This window comes from Eretmochelys imbricata, chromosome 3 (genome assembly GCF_965152235.1).
Source record: "Eretmochelys imbricata isolate rEreImb1 chromosome 3, rEreImb1.hap1, whole genome shotgun sequence".
NCBI classification, from domain to species: Eukaryota; Metazoa; Chordata; order Testudines; family Cheloniidae; genus Eretmochelys; species Eretmochelys imbricata.
In genome coordinates this window covers 105,510,286-105,526,852 of record NC_135574.1, presented here as the reverse complement: position 1 = coordinate 105,526,852, position 16,567 = coordinate 105,510,286, and the positions used below count along the sequence as shown (strand labels likewise).

Sequence of the window (16,567 nt, the reverse complement as noted above, 5' to 3'; positions counted from 1 at the left end):
ATGGGAGGTACAGTCCCGTAGCTACAGCTTCCATCCGTTATAGCTGATCAATGGCCACGTCTCAGGTGTCTGCAATGCTGAACAGAGTGAGTGTTTCAGGCCGCAAGCTTACACAGATGGGTAACAAGGCCATTCTTCTTTGAAAAATGCTTCATAAAAACACAGACGGACCTACATTTGCATTTAACCTTATATTAAAAATGCCATGCCGGGTCAGCAGTGAATTAGTTTTGGAGTAGCAGCGACAGTCACTCTTTGTACCTAACTTCTAGAGGTTCTGAGCCAATAACATGAAATGCTTATTTTGCTCCTTTACAGTTTTGCTGGTTCGAGAAGGTTCATAAGGGATAGAAAATGCGTCAGAGAGAAGTAACCCAGGGGGCAGTAATTTAATTGGATCCATACCCCAAATTGGGGCTGTAAAACTGATGAAGTGTGGTTTTCTTGCCAGGTACTGCCCATTTCCTCATGGTAGGTTCTTTGGATATGGAGGAAAAAGTTCTTCATGTCCTTCGATTGCCATGTATTCATCTGTGGAACCGTTAGGCTCTGCACAGACAATGCCAACCGGAGCCTTTAGTGCCTTTCTGCTCTGCTCAGGCTCACTGCTGAATGATAGTACAAGCTGTGAAAAAGCCATTCTAATAAGTCTGGTTTGGCCCTGAAAGTTAAATCCTAGCAAACTACTGCTCTGAAATAGTCCCTCTAAGGTCAGTCCTGCTGGGATCATCACAGTGGATTGAAGGGCACTGCAGCCTGAATCCCTTCTCAGGAGAAAGGGGCGTGGGGCCAGCCCAGGCAGAGGTGAATGCTAGAGGCCCAACACCTAAAAAGACATACCTTGAACAGCACATGGAAGGGGTCAAAGGGGGTTTCCCTAAAACTGTGACCAATATATGTAAGTTTGGACTATAATGCACATCAATTTTCAGTCAGTCAGTTGGCCAGTAAACAACTGAAATGAGGAATACAAGGGAAGGGGTCATGTGACCACACATGCTACACAGGTCATCTCCCACAGTGCAAAGATTTACAGCACACCTCTAGATGGTAAGGTGGTGAAACAGGCCACTATCTACTTCAGCTCTTTATCCATCACTGTTTTATCTGCTGGACATAGTGAAATTTCACACGATTTTTCTCTCCCTCCCCGATTCCACTCTCTCAAAATTAGTTCTTCTGTCAAATTTGATCAATTTTTGTTTTTTTGTTTTTTGCAGTAAAACACAAAAATATTACATTTTGACTTTCATGTTTCAAATCCACCTTTTGCTTGGAACAGGACTATCTTTGCTCAGAAAGGGTTTGTTTTTGCTGGAATGTATTTCATTTGATAGCGAAATGGACCTGTTTAAGTTTGTACCAAAATATTCAAACCTGAATTTTAAATAGTCTCCCTTTTCATTGTAAATATTTGGAACACTTCTAGTGGGAGAGGGATCATTTCTGTTACAACAAACACCAAGGGCCCATATGAATTTTTTTTTGCTAACATTATTTGCCTCTCAAATTTAGCTGTTTTAGGGAGTAAAAATTATTGGAATAAAAGCCAAGAAAGCACTAAAGTGATATATTATTTAAGAGGAAACTCAACTACAGATTGGCAGCAGAGATCAGCAATTTCTTCTGAGTTTGTATGCTCAGACTGCTGAACTGGAATTAATTTGCAAACTGGACACCATTACATTAGACTTGAATAAAGACTGGGAGTGGATGTGTCATTACAAAAAGTAAAACTACTTCCCCATGTTTATTCCCCCCACTGTTCCTCACATGTTCTTGTCAACTGCTCGAAATGGCCCACCTTGATTATCACTACAAAAGGGTTCCCCCCCGCCCCGTCCTGCTGGTAATAGCTCACCTTACCTGATCACTCTTGTTACCCTGTGTATGGTAATACCCATTGTTTCATGTTCTCCGTGTATATAAAATCTCCCCACCGTATTTTCAACTGCATGTATCCAATGAAGTGAGCTGTAGCTCACGAAAGCTTATGCTCAAATAAATTTGTTAGTCTCTAAGGTGCCACAAGTACTCCTTTTCTTTTTGTGGATACAGAGTAACACGGCTGCTACTCTGAAACCTGTTATTATGCAAGGCACTGAATTTAGCCGTATGGAGTGGAAATCCACCAACTTTATGAAAAAACTCATACAGATACAGACAGACATCATCTCCCTTTCCAAATGCAAACAGATGGACATCGTACCAAAAAGGACTGAAGGTAAAAAATCCATTACAATCTACATACGACACAGACTATGCTGACAGCTTGTGCCACACGCTCTCAAAGAAACTGCGGAACCACCTGATCAACATCCTATACAGCAAACAGGGACAGATTAAGTATGAGCTCTCAAAACTGGATACTCTCATAAAATACCAACCTTCCACACAAACTTCCTCGTGGCTGGACTTTACAAAAACTAGACAAGCCATTTACAACACAGACTTTACTTCTCTACAAAAGAAAAAGGACACTAAACTATCTAAACTACTGCATGCCACAAGGGGCCACAACAGTGGTTCCCTTAACCCACCCAGCAATATTGTTAATCTATCCACTTATACTCTTCGCCCAGCAGAAGAATCTGTCCTATTTCAGGGCCTCTCTTTCTGCCCCTCCACCCCCATGAACATGATACAGATCTGTGGTGACCGAAAATCCTATCTTCGACGTCTCTGACTCAAGAAATATTTCCAACACACCTCTGAACAGCATACTAACCCACAGAGACCTTCCTACCAACACTACAAAAAGAACGATTCTGGGTGGACTCCTCCTGAAGGTCGAAACAACAGACTGGACTGCTACATAGAGTGCTTCCACTGACGTGCACGGGCTGAAATTGTGGAAAAGCAGTATCACTTTCCCCATAACCTCAGCTGTGTAGAACACAATGCCATCCACAGCCTCAGAAACAACTCTGACATCATAATCAAAAAGGCTGACAAAGGAGGTGCTGTCGTCAGCATGAATAGGTCGGAATATGAACAAGAGGCTGCTAGGCAGCTCTCCAACACCACATTCTACAAGCTGTTAGCCTCTGATCCCACTGAGGGTTACCAAAAGAAACTTCAGCATTTGCTCAAGAAACTCCCTGAAAAAGCACAAGAACAAATCCACACAGACACACGCCTAGAAACCTGACCAGGGGTATTCTATCTGCTGCCCAAGATCCATAAACCTGGGAATCCTGGACGCCCCATCTCTTCAGGCATTGGCACCCTGACAGCAGGATCGTCTGGCTATGTAGACTCCCTCCTCAGGCCCTACGCTACCAGCACTCCTAGCTATCTTCGAGACACCACTGACTTCCTGAGGAAAATACAATGCATCGGTGATCTTCCTGGGGTTCCTAGCTGCTAGTCTGGCTGGGCTGGGGAGGGACAGGAGTTGTCTTTCCCTGCATGACCACTCTTGGTGGGCAGATCAGATTGACCTCGAGAGGCAGTGCAGAAATGAGAGTGCTACACCCTCACTTCTATGCTGGAGCAGCCCAGGAGCTGGGCTCCCAGCTTTTGCCCTCCCCCACTCCCCGGGCCCCTTCCCCCAACCCACAGCTTCTAGCTCGAGGCTTCCTTCCCCGGTGGCTCCTGCTCCCGGCGGCTACAGCCAACGCATCCCATACTTGGGGCTTCCACCTCCCGCTGCTCCAGCTGGGGCTTGGGGCAGCCCGGGTTCAAGGTTTCCACCCCTCCCCACCCCTGGCCATGGCTCCAGCTGGAGCTCAGGGCTTCAGCCCCTGCGGTTGCAGCCAGGGTCAGTGTACCCGCTTGGGGCTTCTTCCCCCACAGTTCCTGTCGGGACTGGGGGAGACCAGGTAGGGGCTACTGCCACTGGGGCTTCTTCCAGGGCTGGGGCACCCATTTTTCTCGGGGGCTCACAAATTGGCCAGGGGCCCTGCCTTAATCTGCCACTGGCCTGGACTAGCAGCTAGGAACCCCCAGCACCTACCCACCTCCACCAATCTCCTCTAGCTCAGCCCTGAAGGCAGCACAGAAATGAGGGTGGCAATCTTGGGACCCCCCACCCCCACGACCCATCATGATCCCATTTTGGGTTAGGACCCCCACAGTTAGAAAGTCTGAAATTGACCAATTTAAAAATCCTTTGACCATGCAATTGACCAGAATGGACTGTGAATTTGATAGGACCCTAATTACGAATGCTCAATCTGATACCAGTATTTTAGAGGCAGAATGATTTGCTGTGGTCTATCTGTGCTGGCTGTACCTAAATTTATGACTGTAGAACTTAATTTCTATTTTTGGATTTCTCTTATGCATTTAGACAAAGTGAATGCTGAAATCACAGAAAATGCTGGTTCCCAAATACTGTATTAATGGGTAAGTAAAAAGGTATAGAAAAAGGTTCCCTTAAAGCAGTTTAAGCAAAGGTTCATTAAAACTCATGTATGGATTAAACAGAGCATTGTCTGGTTCCTCAGTGAAATCCATAGAACATAAAAGATAATACAAATCAGAGAGCAGTACACCTAATCCACCAACAAATATGAGTTTGGAGTTGCTGGGAATAAACTAATCTTTACTAAATCAAACAGCGGGTCACTGTGGACAACACAAAGCCAGGGATCAGCAGAGCCCTTCCTTCCTCTGAACACCCTTTTATAAACTGTATCCTTTTTTGCAATGCTGCTTGTTTCCAAACCATGCCATGCGATATACCAATTAGTGGCTGCTAAATGCCTGAAGATAAGTTTATTTGGGTTCAGAAAAGAAGATGGGGAGCCCTGCCTATTAGAGCTGCAGGAAATATTCAGAGCCTATAACCAGAACATCTTTATCACATTAACTAAGAGTGAAATAATGACTCATAAATACTAGAAAAGGTCACCACTGACACTATCTCAGGCAAACGGCTTTCCATCAGAGATAGCCTTAATTAAGTATTTCCATCTCTTGATCCTCCCATGTAGGATCTGTCTCAGTAGTTTCAGGTTTTCCATCCCAAATTCTTTTATAGGGTCTAATCCCACATTCTTTGCACACCCAAGCTTCTCAGTGATGTACTAGAGCTCATTGAATTAACTGAAATTACAAAGAGAGCAAACAAAAGCAGTGGTGAGAGATGGGCACATCTTAAATTGCCAATTGTTACTTTCTGGAAGGATTTGCCTGCTATTTTAACATTACTGCTGTTCCTCCAAAGTGATCAGAAGCGAGTGCACCATACTTAAATATATGATTTTTCTGACTGAGCCTCTATCCATGACTGTTAAAAAAAGAGCATTAAGTCTGTTTTGCATTGGGAGTTTTGAGAGGAACCCCCTGTTTAATTTCTTATAAAGAATTAGGCTGCAAACTAAATCATTAGGAAGGTTGGCATTTTGCAAATAGATGTCACAATAATGTGGGAAGAATGAATATTGCATATGATAAAACTCTGTGCAAAAAAAAAAAAAAAGAAAAAAGGTCCTTGCTCTTTGGAGCTTTCTTGTCTAACACACTTTCCTTTTATATTTAGATTTGCTTGCTTTAGAGCCAGAAGTTCATGGTCTGAGCTAAATTCCTTTTGGCTACCAGCAGACCCAGAAAAGAGAGGTGTTGGTCGTTCACCTTTAATATCACAAAAAGAGAAATGGAAATTGTCCAGCAGCAGATCAGTTTCCTCTTGCACTGCTGACCTGACCTTAGCCAATAGTATTCTTGTCAACACTGCACATGATCTTGCAAGTAAAATGGTCTAATTTCATAAGGGGGAAAAAAACTGCTAAAACCATTTTACAAGCTTTTCAAGCTCAAGACAAAAAAGTCTGTGTTTGTCTCTACCTTAATCAAGAGCCTTCCCAGCATCTCTTCAGACTCTAGGCTAGTTCTCGGCCAACTCTTTCAGTGCCACAAGTACCAGCTGTATAAGGTAGTCCCATACAACCCTAGAAGCCAGATGCATGCTAGCATTTAATTCATTGAAATTAAGATGTGGCCCCTAAAGCTAACACAAGCAATTTCAATTCAACAACACCCTTGTAGTCAGTGCACTTGTCAAAGGCCTGAAAACCTCTGCAATGCAGAACATTAACTAACCTATTTATTACTTCATTATACAACACATCACATTTGTCATTAGTATTGGTTCAGTTTAGTAGCATATACGTAAGGATATCTAGCTCTTATACAACGCTTTGTAAATGTTAAAGTGCTTTACAAAGGAGCTAAGGAACATTATGCTCATTTTACAGAGGGGGAAACCGGGGCACCTCTGAAATGCCACCAGCAAGTCAGTGGCACAGCCAGGACTTGCACCCCAGTCCAGAGCTCCATCCAGCCACACTGTCACCTGTATATAGATATATACATCGTTGATCTGATTATCGAAAAGTTGTATGAGTTGCTGAATTGGAATGGAGCATGTTCGAGAGGGTATTAGTGTTGTGATGATAGTGGACTAATGCTTGGAGACTAGTATTGTGTTGGGTGTAGTTGTTGCCTTACCTCCTGATTTCGTCGCTTTTTAGTGTTTTTGTTATGAGGAAATGCGATTGAACAACCTTACATTAAGTTAAAAATATGGGAATAATAGTGAGTCTGTGTCTGAATATTACACGGCCCAGAATGGGGGCTGGAGGTAGAGAAGAAGTGTGAAATGACCCAGCCAGAATAATTACTGAGATAGACCCTGTATCGTGCTCACTATATCAACGCATCTTTTTCTTGACAAAGAACAACAATACCATATGGAGATTATCAGATTTTTAGGCAATCATCAAAGAACACATGACCTGAGGGCAAGTTTGTAGGAGGACGGGGGCCAGAAAGATCATATGCAACCTAACAGAAGCCTTTGTGATTTGCTATATATGCTTAGTGTTGCACAAACATAATCCAGAAAGGTCTTGGAACTTTCATTTCCTTGGTTTGTGGAACTTTCAGAGCTTTGCAATGAGAAGTTAGGCACCAGGGTGCCAAATATCTGAAAAGTTTACATAAGAATCACCATTTACCAGTCCATGTAAAAATACTGGTGTTAGACTCAGAGATGGGTCAGTCACTGGGCCTCCGACATTCAATATGATTGAGAAGTGAAACGAGGACTAGGATTTCAAGAAGAGAAACAGTACTCCTAAAGAAGGAAGTGATAGGGAATCCTCATGCATTCATATGATTGCCAACTCTGACTGAAGCTATTCTGGTAGATTCCCCCCTTTCCTCCCCACCCCCACAACATGAGGTAATGTCATTTTCTTAAAGTATCCTATTAAAATCTCCTGGATTGCTTTCAATAGTCACCGGGAGATCGATGCCGATTCTGGGATACTCCAGGCCAATCCTGGAGGGTTGGCAAGCCCTATGCATTCACTATATATGAGATGGCCTTTATGAAGAGACAGTCCACAGTTGGTTTCAGAAGGATTAATGTTACTGCCAGCAAATCCCCACCTGAGTTTTGATTAATTTACTCGTTTGCTTATTGCAAAGTGAAATTCCATTTTTAATCAAAATTCATAGTTTCCTAGAAGAGATAAGAGGTGCTGATGTGATCCTGTTACATACCAGAGCAACAGGCACTATGAGAGATGAGAGCTTTGAGTTTCTCTTGGCACCTTCATTTTGGACAGTGTATAGCAGGGGACGTGCTTGTGTCCCTAATGAACCAATCCAAAGCCCACCGAAGTCAATGAGAGTCTTTTCATTGACTTCAGTGGGCTTTGAAACAGATCCCAAAAGCATAACAGGGATGGAGTTAGTAACAAAAATAGGAGTTTAAAATAGGATGAAAATAGATCAAGGAAAACAGATAACTCTCCAGAACAAAAGGAATGCAAAAACTGCAATTAGCTGGGGACATTAGACAATATTAATACACAGTTGTTGTAATTAAATGTATTAATATTACTCATTTTGAGCCATTTGAATGCTGTGTATTTTGTTACCAACAGAAATTACAGTTATCCTTTGGGTAATTTCCTTTTTCCTTACACCCCCCCCCTCCAAAAAAAAACAACCGCAAAAATACAACTATCAGTGAACCTTAAGTAGTTAATAAATTAATTGTTAGCTCTAATGAGGTATTCCTATTGTTAATGAGATTTATTTGTAACAGTTTGTAATATTTTCTTTAAATCATAGCATCATAGAATATCAGGGTTGGAAGGGACCTCAGGAAGTCATCTAGTCCAACTCCCTGCTCAAAAGCAGGACCCATACCCAATTAAATCATCCCAGCCAGGGCTTTGTCAAGCCTGACCTTAAAAACTTCTAAGGAAGGAGATTCCACCACCTCCCTAGGCAACGCATTCCAGTGTTTCACCACCCTCCTAGTGAAAAAGTTTTTCCTAATATCCAACCTAAACCTCCCCCACTGCAACTTGAGACCATTACTCCTTGCCCTGTCCTCTTCCACCACTGAGAATAGTCTAGAACCATCCTCTCTGGAACTACCTCTCAGGTAGTTGAAAGCAGCTATCAAATCCCCCCTCATTCTTCTCTTCTGCAGACTAAACAATCCCAGTTCCCTCAGCCTCTCCTCATAAGTCATGTGTTCCAGACCCCTAATCATTTTTGTTGCCCTTCGCTGGACTCTCTCCAATTTATCCACATCCTTCTTGTAGTGTGGGGCCCAAAACTGGACACAGTACTCCAGATGAGGCCTCCCCAATGTCGAATAGAGGGGGACGATCACGTCCCTCGATCTGCTGGCTATGCCCCTACTTATACATCCCAAAATGCCATTCGGTCCCTAATCTGTAGCTGTGCATTGGGTTCTTCCGTCCTAAGTGCAGGACCCTGCACTTATCCTTATTGAACCTCATCAGATTTCTTTTGGCCCAATCCTCCAATTTGTCTAGGTCCCTCTGTATCCTATCCCTGCCCTCCAGCGTATCTACCACTCCTCCCAGTTTAGTATCATCCGCAAATTTGCTGAGAATGTAATCCACACCATCCTCCAGATCATTTATGAAGATATTGAACAAAACCGGCCCCAGGACCGACTCCTGGGGCACTCCACTTCACACCGGCTGCCAACTAGACATGGAGCTATTGATCACTACCCGTTGAGCCCGACAATCTAGCCAACTTTCTACCCACCTTATAGTGCATTCATCCAGCCCATACTTCTTTAACTTGCTGACAAGAATACTGTGGGAGACCGTGTCAAAAGCTTTGCTAAAGTCAAGATACAATACATCCACTGCTTTCCCTTCATCCACAGAACCAGTAATCTCATCATAGAAGGCGATTAGATTAGTCAGGCATGACCTTCCCTTGGTGAATCCATGCTGACTGTTCCTGATCACTTTCCTCTCATGTAAGTGCTTCAGGATTGATTCTTTGAGGACCTGCTCCATGATTTTTCCGGGGACTGAAGTGAGGCTGACTGGCCTGTAGTTCCCAGGATCCTCCTCCTTCCCTTTTTTAAAGATTGGCACTACATTAGCCTTTTTTCAGTCATCCGGGACTTCCCCCGTTCGCCACGAGTTTTGATATGTTACACTGTGAAACGATACCAGATTGGCAGCCTTGGAGATTAATCCCTCTGTTTATCCCTACATCTAGTAAAAAAGTGCGCAGAACAGTATATGTTTACCCACATTATCCAGCTGAGGTGCTTCAAATTTGACCTGGAAGGGACCATCTCCAGGAATGAGGGTAATTCAGGTACACATTCATGCCCAAATTTCAAAATTGGCCTCCAGTTTTGTGGCAACCCACTTTTCCCCTGACCTCCAATTTAAATGATTAACCAATGGAACAAACTACCACAGAAAGCAGTGGGTTATCCATCTCTTGAAGTTTTCACATCAAGGCTGGTTGCCTTTCTGAAAGATATGCTTTAGCCAAACATAAGTGATTGGGCTTAATATAGGGGTAACAGGATGAAATTCTGTGGTGTTATACAGCAGGTCTGACCAGATGAGCTAAGGATCCCTTCTGGCCATGAAGCAGAGCTGTAACAAAGCATTTTAGTGCCTGGGGAGAGTAAGCATATCTGTGTCTCTTAGAGATGATGCATGGGGGAGGGCATGCATAGTCATGTGTCCCGGCCCCCGATTTCTGCCTTCCATTTAGCACAGAGGATTTCAAACTGTGAGGCGCTCTCCCTTTGGGGGAGGCACCCGAGAGTTTGAAAACCATCACCTCCTTCTCGGAGCACTACATAAAATAAAACTCCGGAATATTGAAGTAGCCCAAATCTGATAACCTTCAGGTCATGCTGCAAAAGACTGGAGTTTTGAAGAAGGCTAAAAGGTTTACTGTTGCTGAGATTTAACTGTATTGTTCATGGTGCATTAGGATTGCTAGAATCTTGGGTAGGCGTCTTTTTAGTTATATAAATTATAATAAATAACTAAATACTGGATGGTTTCCAGCCTCTCTGTAGTTAAGGTTGAGGCCTGCTTTTTGTGGCAAGCCCAATTTTGCATGGCCTCTAAAACCCTTAAAATAAGCATTTTTACTTCAACATTGCACAGGACGATACAGAGCCAAAGAAAAATTGGACAGGATATTCTATGATGTGGTGTTTGAGAGAAAAAGATGTAAATTGAGAGTGTTAAGTTATTATAACGCTTTCTTTTCTGCCATGTTACATACCAAAGTGACTTGGGTCAGGAACTTCATATTTCATCTATGCTAATATTTCTGATGAGACACACCGCACATCACCATTTTGGATAAGTGGCACTATGTATTCTGGGAGTTATTTCACAACAAACTAGGCATTTAAGAACGTTCTGTCAGGGTCCAATGACCTTTAAAACATCTGACACACAGTGCCAGATTCCCTACTCTGTTCCCAGCCACTTTGCACAACACAGGAAGCTGGAAACTAGTTGTCACTGGTCACAGAGAATTCCCCTGATAGAAGAGAACCCCCTATCATTGCAGATGTGTTGATTCTTAGCCCTGTGTCAGTCCCCTCCCACCACAGAGGGCATGTCGAGGGCGGGAGGCAGGCAGTGTGTCTGAAGTAGGCAGGATATATAGTTGATCAGTGCTTAGGATCCCTCTCACCAGCTTTAAGTCGCATCAGAGCTGGGGCTTACCCCAATAATGAAGGAGTTGAACCCAGTTCCCTAACAACCCCCACCAACTGCACATCTTTGGTAGGCCTCACTCTTCAGTTTGTATATGTGCATTGAGTACTACACACACAAATGATCTTTGCTAAGGGCACAAAGGAAATGATGGGCTTTGAATAAAAAACAGAAAAAGAAGCAATTTGCACGATTGGCCAATATGGAGCAGTTTTAGCAAGGGCTGTTTTTAATCCTTTAAGCAGGGGCAACATTCAGTGCTGAAAACCACAAAGCAATACAGAAAAGCAAACAAAATCTGTAAGGCAAATGAGTAGGAGTAGCTGGATCTAAGAGCAGAGGTGAGTCGGGTCCCTTCGGACAAATGGTTTCACAAATCTTAATTCTGTATGAGGCACCTATACACTGCAGTGTTGGGTGCCTTAAACATGCAGAAAGGGCCTCTCTGAACACGTTCCTCAAAGAGTTTCTCCTGGATGAGTTTCCCCTCCTAACAGTAAGCATCTATTTGGAAGAGGATATCAGAGAAAAATTCTTTACATCAAGTATAAAATTCACATCCAAAGGACTGGAATCCATCCATCACAGTACTCTTGCCTGTCAGGAATGTGGTTAACTGAAGTTGATGCTCTACTGTACCTTTAATAAGGGATCATGAGCTGGCATCTGAAATGCCGGAAGTACTGGAAAGCCTGTTGGCAGGACAGGTCATTTTTTGACACCCCCTCACTTCTGATACAATGGCAGCTACCAACTGAGCATTCTGACTCATATAGTTAACATCCTGAAGCAGTACAAGTATTTCTAGAAATAAAAGCTTCCTTTAATCATACAAAATGTGGGTGGCTCCCCCACACTAGTTCAAAGATATTTTGGAGGTAACCAGCAGGTGCTCAGATAAGTCAAAATTCCCCCTCCCCCCCCAGCTTTGGCCAACCACTATTTGTAATCAAATTTTTTAGAAAGGAGGTAAAGAACAGATAGAGAATGTGGTCCAAATTTTCAAAAGTGTGTGGGCACAAACCAGGGTATTTGAGTGTGCAAACCCTCAGTCTGAGCATACATAACAAACATTGAGCACATACAAATGTGAGCCCTTGTGACATCTCTGAACTCCTTCCAAGGAAGTTTTCGAACCAGAGTGAATGCTTTATGCAGTTTAAATTTGCCTCCTATCATATACATGGAGTAACAGCAACAAGGGAGATAATTATGTTAAGAGGCAATATATGAAAGCTGGTGTTTAACACAATTCAGATAGCAATGCAAATGAGCGTTCATTGTCAACAAGGAGGGGATCAATTCCTGGCAGGACGTGCACATGTCCAAGACACTTCTAAATTTGCTCACAAACCCATGGAGCGAGTCAGACAGTTTCTGCTGCAAGCACTGACATTGGTAAATCACTCACCTTCATCACTTCTACCTGCAGGTCTTCATTCAGGGAAGGAGTCACTTTGACGGCATTCAGCACCTGATTTAGTAGCTGCTTCTCATCTGAGCCTGTTTCCACGGATACAAATCTCTCATCAGACAGCAGCTTCTGCAATAAGGCACAAGGTAGTTCATCTCAGAGACTGTTGATTCCTCCCTCCCCCACATTGTTTAACTCCATTGTAACCTATTACATACTGGTAATCAGAGTATTAGTTGCATATCTGCCCTTCCTTCTCAAGGCCATCAGGACGGGATCTAGGCTTTGCTGATGAGGCAACTAACACTTTTGGGTTCATTACTGAATTCTACAAGTGGCTTTTTTATTTCTTTTCTCGCAGCTCAAATGATCTCAAAAAGGTCATTTCCCAGTGGACTCTCAACATGTCAATTTCTGAAGGCTGCTGGACTTGGCTTTGGTGAAGCCCTCAGCTAATGTCATTTTAGAAGTAACACTTCAACACATGTACAGAGTGGAAAACGTGGCTGGTTTGGTGGCCTAGAGCTACCACTACTTTACATGTTGCTTAGTGGGAGATAAAGGTTTAGCTATCATCCCACTCTCTCTCTTTGAGCTGCCAGGGGGACAGAAGCACTGTGGAGGTGGCATTGCTAATCACTGGCAGAGGGTGGGAAGAGGTATTTATGTATCTTTCAAGAGATGACTAATCTAAAACATTAACTAAGCCCCTGAAGAGAAGGCAGCCTGACCAGTGGGTTGTGCTGGTGGTATGAAGTTTGATGTGTATTCGGCTGGGGGTGGGGGTTGAGAGGTTATATAAGGGGTAGATTTGACACGGTCCTAATGATTTTTATGGTCTGATCAGGTTCCCTTTGCTTGGAAAGAACCTAGTACGTGAGTAATGGAGTGTCACAGTGGGTATTTTTGGACAGCACGATAGAGCTAGAAAAGGTGGCACAAAAGAGCAAATCCAACTTAAAAAAATAATAAAATGGACTTGAAGTGAATTTTTATGGGAGCCCATTTTCAAATCTAAATATTGGCCTTTTTATTATTCTCAAAAAACAAAACCACTTTCAACTACGTGGGGCTGAAACACAGAGACACCAAAGGCGTGTGCACTGCTGAAGTCCTACTTATGCCCTCAAAGCAAGACCTCGTGCTGACCCTTCACACAGGGATGAATTGCACCTTAGTGAACAGCAACTTGTATTTAGTAGAATAGCAGTATTAAGCCTTTCCTACAAAACTATATTCCTAGCAATAAACATTAATTGCATCCTGGTGCAATGTCCAGTTTCCTTCAATGAAGTGAAAACATGCGCTCAGTTTCCATTTCATTACCTACAAATGCTTTAGCTCTCTGAAGCCTGCATCTGATTTTCTTGGTACATGCACTGCATGGCTGTTTTCAGTTGTATTTATAAAACCCCTTCAGTTCACCTAGTGCTACTGAATGTGGGAGGAATTTTGATTTCAATATTTCAGTGGGGGGTCCCCATACATTTATAACAGAGCCCTCACTACTTATGTCTACGTTATGCTTTCCAGCTTCAAAGCACCACTGTCCTCTGAGCTGATCAAAGAGGGCTGGATAGGACTGTCTTCAGACTCTGCCAATGCAGCCCCTTAGATGTTTGCTGGAGTCCAAGTGCAAAGCCAGTCACTATCCATTACTTGCAGAGCATGCAGCTTCCACAGAACCTTCTGCCTCTGATAGCACAGAGGCTAGCTCCTGGAAGCCTGTTCAGCAGTGCCCTTGCTATCACTAGGTCACCCCATGGTTTGATGCTTTGTTTACAATACTTGTTTTCATTTTAAACACCTACATTTCCTTTGAATTTAAAGGATATGGGAGCTGCCATTTTGTACATCCACGCTCCAACCAAGCAAGTCAAAATCCACCCAAGTCCCAAGCCATACCTGCATCCCTACTAGAGCATGTTGGGCCAACTTCACGTTTTTTGATTCCAAAGCCAGCTGCAGTGGAAGGAGACACTTCTCCCTACAAAAATGAGAGGAAAATAGTGCTGAGAAACTGGCATTCACAAAAACCACAGCCTTCTGGATTTTCCTCACTTTCAACAGGGTCAAACTCAAACAATCATTGAGCAGACTTTAACAGAAAACAGCTGCAATGTGATATTTATCTTCCCAAAGAAAACACCACAGTGGTTTTCCAAATTTTTCAAAGAATTATTCCTCAAAAGAAACAGCCACTGACGGACCCACTTCCCAAGCAGCTTGGTCCTTAAAATGTTTCATTTTGTGCAGCACAAACACGTGATTTACAAACCACTCACAGACTATAGCACAGCTTGAGAAGCACTGTGCATCAGTCACTTGTCTTCTGTTTACTAGGCAAGTTGCAGAAGCGGATACCAAGTTCCGCATTCATCTTCTGTGGAACTAGTTTTGCTCCATGCCTTGTGTACAGTACAATTTGTAATCATGTGTTAACTAAGCTGAAAGCAATTTGTGCAAAGAGCAAACATTGAAGGGTAGGGTTTACAATGAGTTAATGAATACATTTTAAAAACACAATTACAAATTGTACTTGGACTGTAGAATGCAGCAAGCTTTTGCATATTATGAGATACTGCGAGTTGGGATAGTCACAAGCAGGTCCATAAGCACTGGAGACTTGGATTCAAATTCTGACTTAAGGTACAAATAAAAATGAGGTTAGTGGACCAGTCAGTGTACATTTGCTCATCTCACAAATCCACTCACACAATAATCTGACTGAAGGGAGGCCCTGAATTGGAATAACTGAAACTACTTCAGCTCGTGATTGAGACATATCAGCAGAGCTATGTGGGGAATGCTTATAAAGCACCTTCCCACACCATGTCAATCTCTAACCAAAACAGCAGTTCACAAATGAAATGAGTGTGGTGGTCTCAGCCTAAATTATATAAGCGACCATGTGTCTCTGTTTTTGGGAGGCGAACTTGAAACCCTTTAAAGGGACCTGATTTGTAGAAAATACTGAGCGCCCGCCCCTGAAAATCAGGTCCCTTTAAGGGGTCTCCCGTTGGACATCCAAAAATCCAGGCACACAAAATCACAAGTCACTTTTCAAAACATAGGCTCTCGTCATTAGTGCCAATTAAAGACCTCGCCACATCCCAAGGCTACCAACACAACACAATTCAGCAAAACAGTAAAAGAGTGAACTCATGTAATTTCAAAGCTTGTTTGGGAACTTGCAGGATTTCCCATACTCTTTCCCGAATTGATGCAAATTTACAAACTCCACCTAACATATCTGGTGGCAGCACAAACATCAGTAGGTGGCATTCTTGCTTTTTTATGTTTAAATTGGAATAGAGTTTACACATATATTCAATCAGCTATTTAACTGAAAATTACCAATATGCCTTGCTTAGGATGCTTTGAACAAACAACATGCAGAAAGTGAACCTATTTCAGAAGCTCCTCAAATGTTTCTGGAACATATTTAGCTAAAATGACTCTTTGTGAGTATTAGCCGCAGCATCCAAAGCTGTGTGAATGGTGCAACACGTGGGAAAGATCTCTGTTGAATGTTGTAGACCTGAAGACTGGAACATCCAAAGCAGAGATAACCCACACAAAAAAATCTATTACAGGTTTTACACAATAACCCATTTGTAACCTACATGCCCAGGAGGAATGTGGATTACCCATGCATGCTGGAGCAGGGGGACACTTTGGGAGATTACGGAGATGCATGGTGATGCCATCTCTATCCAGTACAAGTACAGATTTTTTAATGGTATCTCATATTCCAAAACTTGGACACACTCAAAATGTTGCTCTTTTTTGTTCTTCCTTTAAAAAAAAAAACAACCAAAAAATCACAGCTATTAGGCTAGCCAGTACTCAGTGCTGTCCCATTTTGGCTGCTGAATCCAGGTTTTGTAACTATTTACGTGACCAACAGGTAGCAATCAAGGTCGCTGTGCATGAACTCACGTAAGCAGGCATTTAGAAGTGAAACACACAAAAAGCATATTATAAGTGCAGCCACTGTGGTGTGTTAAAAAGATCCCACTTATTTAGACTGTAAGCTCTTTAGGGCAGGGACTGTCTTCCACCCTATGTACAGTGCCTCACACAACAGAGCTGTCAGGGCTACAGGCACTACTGCAGTACAAACAACAAATATTAATAGGTGGGACATAGC

At 42.9% G+C, this 16,567-nt stretch overlaps 1 protein-coding gene across 1 annotated transcript in view; it reads right to left on the bottom strand.

The window, feature by feature from the left end:
* The window catches only part of ARFGEF3 (ARFGEF family member 3), a 115,446-nt gene that overhangs the window by 78,506 nt on the left and 20,373 nt on the right, over positions 1-16,567 (bottom strand). The window contains exons 3-4 of the mRNA XM_077813112.1: positions 14,320-14,401; positions 12,412-12,543 (exon numbers count right to left, since the gene is read on the bottom strand). Coding sequence (XP_077669238.1) covers positions 12,412-12,543; positions 14,320-14,401 — 214 coding nt within the window. The remainder of the gene's footprint in view (positions 1-12,411; positions 12,544-14,319; positions 14,402-16,567) is intronic.